This window comes from Papaver somniferum, unplaced genomic scaffold (genome assembly GCF_003573695.1).
Source record: "Papaver somniferum cultivar HN1 unplaced genomic scaffold, ASM357369v1 unplaced-scaffold_118, whole genome shotgun sequence".
Taxonomy (NCBI): domain Eukaryota; kingdom Viridiplantae; phylum Streptophyta; class Magnoliopsida; order Ranunculales; family Papaveraceae; genus Papaver; species Papaver somniferum.
The window spans coordinates 3,361,082-3,364,716 of NW_020620825.1; the positions used below are offsets into that span (position 1 = coordinate 3,361,082).

At 41.2% G+C, this 3,635-nt stretch overlaps 1 protein-coding gene across 1 annotated transcript; it reads left to right on the plus strand.

Moving 5' to 3' along the window:
- The first annotated feature begins 1,941 nt into the window (after window positions 1-1,941).
- LOC113330456 lies at window positions 1,942-2,631 on the plus strand. The gene has a single exon (XM_026577265.1). It carries the CDS (start codon window positions 1,942-1,944, stop codon window positions 2,629-2,631), a length of 690 nt encoding a protein of 229 aa, XP_026433050.1.
- The last annotated feature ends 1,004 nt before the right edge of the window (window positions 2,632-3,635 follow it).

A 3,635-nucleotide genomic window follows, 5' to 3' on the forward strand; every position in this document is an offset into this window, starting at 1 on the left:
CTCAAACATAGTCACTCTTCCTGTTTCTAATAACAACACTACTGATATTACACCTCAAACCAACAATACCGGTGTCCATGACGAAACTAATACCGGTACAAGTAACAATTCTCCTTTTGGCCGGAATCTTGAATAGGTGAGGAATAATCCGTATACCATAGATGATCTCATACAAACGCGAGAAACCCTTGCCACAATCCAAGGATATATGGCTGCAACACAAAAGGAACTTATTTCTTATCTGAAGACCTTGACATAGCAATTGTTGTTTGACCAACATCGGCAGGATAAAGAAAAATCTAAGGAAATTCCCTTGGACGCTGATCCTGAAATCACCTCAATCCATGTTCTAGGAGATGATGAAGTTTGCGATACTGAAGATAATTCATCGGTGAAGGATCAACCAAGATTCATCACTCGTGAAGAATTAGAACGCTTTTTGGAGGATCATGGGAAGGGTAAGACATCCCAAGTCCATCGTCACCAGCCTCCATATCCTTCTGATGTGCAAAAAGTTCATCTTCCAAAGGTTACGCTTCTCCAACGTTCACGCTTTATGATAGAACATGCAATGCTTGAGAACACATTTCACGATTCTTGGAATCATTGGATCGAATTCTATTATCCACGCCATAAGCTCAGATCTTCAACTTCATGTATTTATGTGCACTAGATCGAAAGATGCTTGGGATATCTTAGAAACGGTATTTGAAGGGAATTCCTCAGAAAATAAAGCACGACTTCAGAACCTAACTCGAGTTTGGGAAAACCTTCATATGGATGATTAGGATTCGTTTGAGGATTTAATCGCAAATCGTCGAAAATAGTGAATACTTGTCATACATTAGGAAAGACTATTCCTGAACGGGATATTGTGATGAAATTCTGAGATCCTTGCCAGCTTGTTACGATTCTAAGAAACATGCCATCACTGAAGGAAACAGTCTTACCACATTTTCCAGAAGCACCCTGGTTGGAAAGTTAAAGATCTTTGACCATGAACAACAAGCTAAAGCTGATAAAAATATAGCATTCAAAGTACTTAAAAACACTGATGTACTTGAGAAAAGTAATAGTGTTGCCAACTCCGAGAAAGATCTTGTTCATGAATTTTTATATGAAGATCTTGAAAATTAAGTTTCTCTCATTACAAAACAGTTTAGAGATCTTCTCAAGAATAGGAATAAACGGTTCTCAAGAGAATCCATCATCATTAGCCAAAGCACATGATTATGTTTCCTCTAAAAGGGAGGATGAAGAAAGTGATGATGAGGATATCCAATAGTGATTCAAGTGTAGAGTTTTCTATCACTTTGCTAATGAGTGTCTAAATCAAAGGAAATACACTGGCAACAAGGGTCTTGATGCAACTCTTAATGAAATTACTGATCATTATGATTTAAACGAAGAAGAATATTCTAGTTTATCACTTCTAGTTGAAACAACTAATCTTGATGATAGTTGTTGATACCTGAAAAATAATATCCCTTAACGGGCATAGGGTGCCCTTAAGAGGGGAGATAAACCTAGGACTTAGGGACTAAGCCCAAGTGCAATGAGAAAATACCCATAAGATAGGAGGGATAAAGAGGGGATTAAGTGATAAGGAAGAGGTTATATTAAGGAATGACATAGAAGTAATTAAAAAAATTTAGGACATGTGTCATGATATCATAAAAGGAGGGACTTTTGGGAAAGTCTATATAAGGAAGGACAAAATAAAATGGAAGGAAAATTCTCTCTCTTACCATTCTTAGAAAAGTGAGGTCATTTGGTGAGAATAGGATGGGTAGAACCAAAAACTAAAAATCTCCCTTTAACATTTGGCGACCACACCCGTAGGCTCGTGCCTAACTCACCATGACACATATGGAAGGCACTAACTCAGGATCGATATGAAACCAAACGACCGAGCAACCTATCAACCTCGATAATGTGACAATGGAGGACGACGACAGCGAAGAAGAAACGCTGGCACAGGACGTTATCAAACAATTGGCGGGACATGGAACCCAAAACAGAGAGGTAGTAGAAATGCAAGGGAAGAACGCACGAGTGACCCAACTACCAAAACCCATGTCACCAGCCCTGCAATACATGCAGAAGGAACTAGACGAACGCTCACGAAGAAGGCAGGAGCTGGAAGATTGGATGTCACAAGCAGTAATAACAGGACAAAACACTCCCAAAGAAACAAAAAAAGGCGAAGAGCATAAAAGCGACAAGGTAACAACGATGTCACAAGAGGAAATGGCAAAATACTTGGAGCAGAATTATAATGTAGGAAAACAAGACAACCAATGCCATGTAAGTAGTCAATACCCGGCGAACATCCAAGAATACCAATACCCCGGAGACTACATTTCTCCAAAATTCAAGACATATGATGGACAGGGGAATGTGCGAGAGAATCTCAGCCGATTCCTATCATCAATGAATGATAGAGCCTCCGACGAAAAATTATGCCTGAAGGAATTCCCCAAATCGCTCACAGGCACAACATTCACCTGGTATGATAACTTAAAATCAGAAAGTGTGGATTCCTGGCCAACCATGTCTACATTATTTCTCGGGAAATTCTATTCATCCAAGAGGAAAATCACAGCAATAGAATTGAGCAAGAGCGGATAGCGGATGGAAGAAGAAATAGGAAAGTACATCTTACGGTTCTGGCGCTTGGCACTAGACTGTCACGAAGACATCAATGAGGGATCCCTCGTCGAAATTTGTGTGCGAGGAATGATCCCAACTTTCAAGGGGAGCTTGATCAATTTCAGATTCCATTCCTCCGTTGAGCTAGAAGAGGCAGCTGAGAGAATCGCCGATTGTGTAGAAGAGATGCCCATAGACCCTGCTTGGCGCCACATAGTCAGTATCGTTTCTGAGGCACGACTCAACGTAATACCCAACACTAACAGGGAGAAGAGACACCAATTCCAAACTGTCAACGGGAACCGGGGAAGAAACGGATGGACTAGGTGAGACTCAAACCCACAACCACCCCTGCCCTGCAGCAGGGAACGCGCAATCAAACTTCTAAACCAGTGGGTTATGGGAAAGAAAATCCATCTTCCCCCGACGGTGGTAGACGTCAACAAAATGGACAAAAACGCGACCGAGTACTGTCACTATCATCGGAGGTTAGGACATCCAACAGAAGAATGTTTCACCATAAGGAGCATATTCGAACGAAATGGCACATTTGGATAGCTCGAGGAATCTAGGAAAGCGATTGAGCGTGACCCCTTTCCTCGTTACTAAAGCAAACGAGGAGGAGTAGAGAGTATGAAGGATAAACCACAAATTTGTAAACAATCTTCCCCTTTTTAAGGTAAGAATAAATTCTCTTTTTTGGAATTCGTACGCAATGTGATAAAAAAGGTCACAGGAATGCCAAAGGCGCCTGATTGACTGACAAATCTACAAAAATCTACATGTATGTCAAAGGCGCCCGGTTGGCTGACGAATCTATAAAAGGTCACAAGAATGCCAAAGGCGCCTGATCGGCTGACAAATCTACAAAAAGTCACAGGAATGCCAAAGACGCCTGATTGACTGATGAATCTACAAAAGGCTACGGGTATGCCAAAGGTGCCCGGTCGGCTGATGAATCCAAAAAAGGTCACAGGAATACC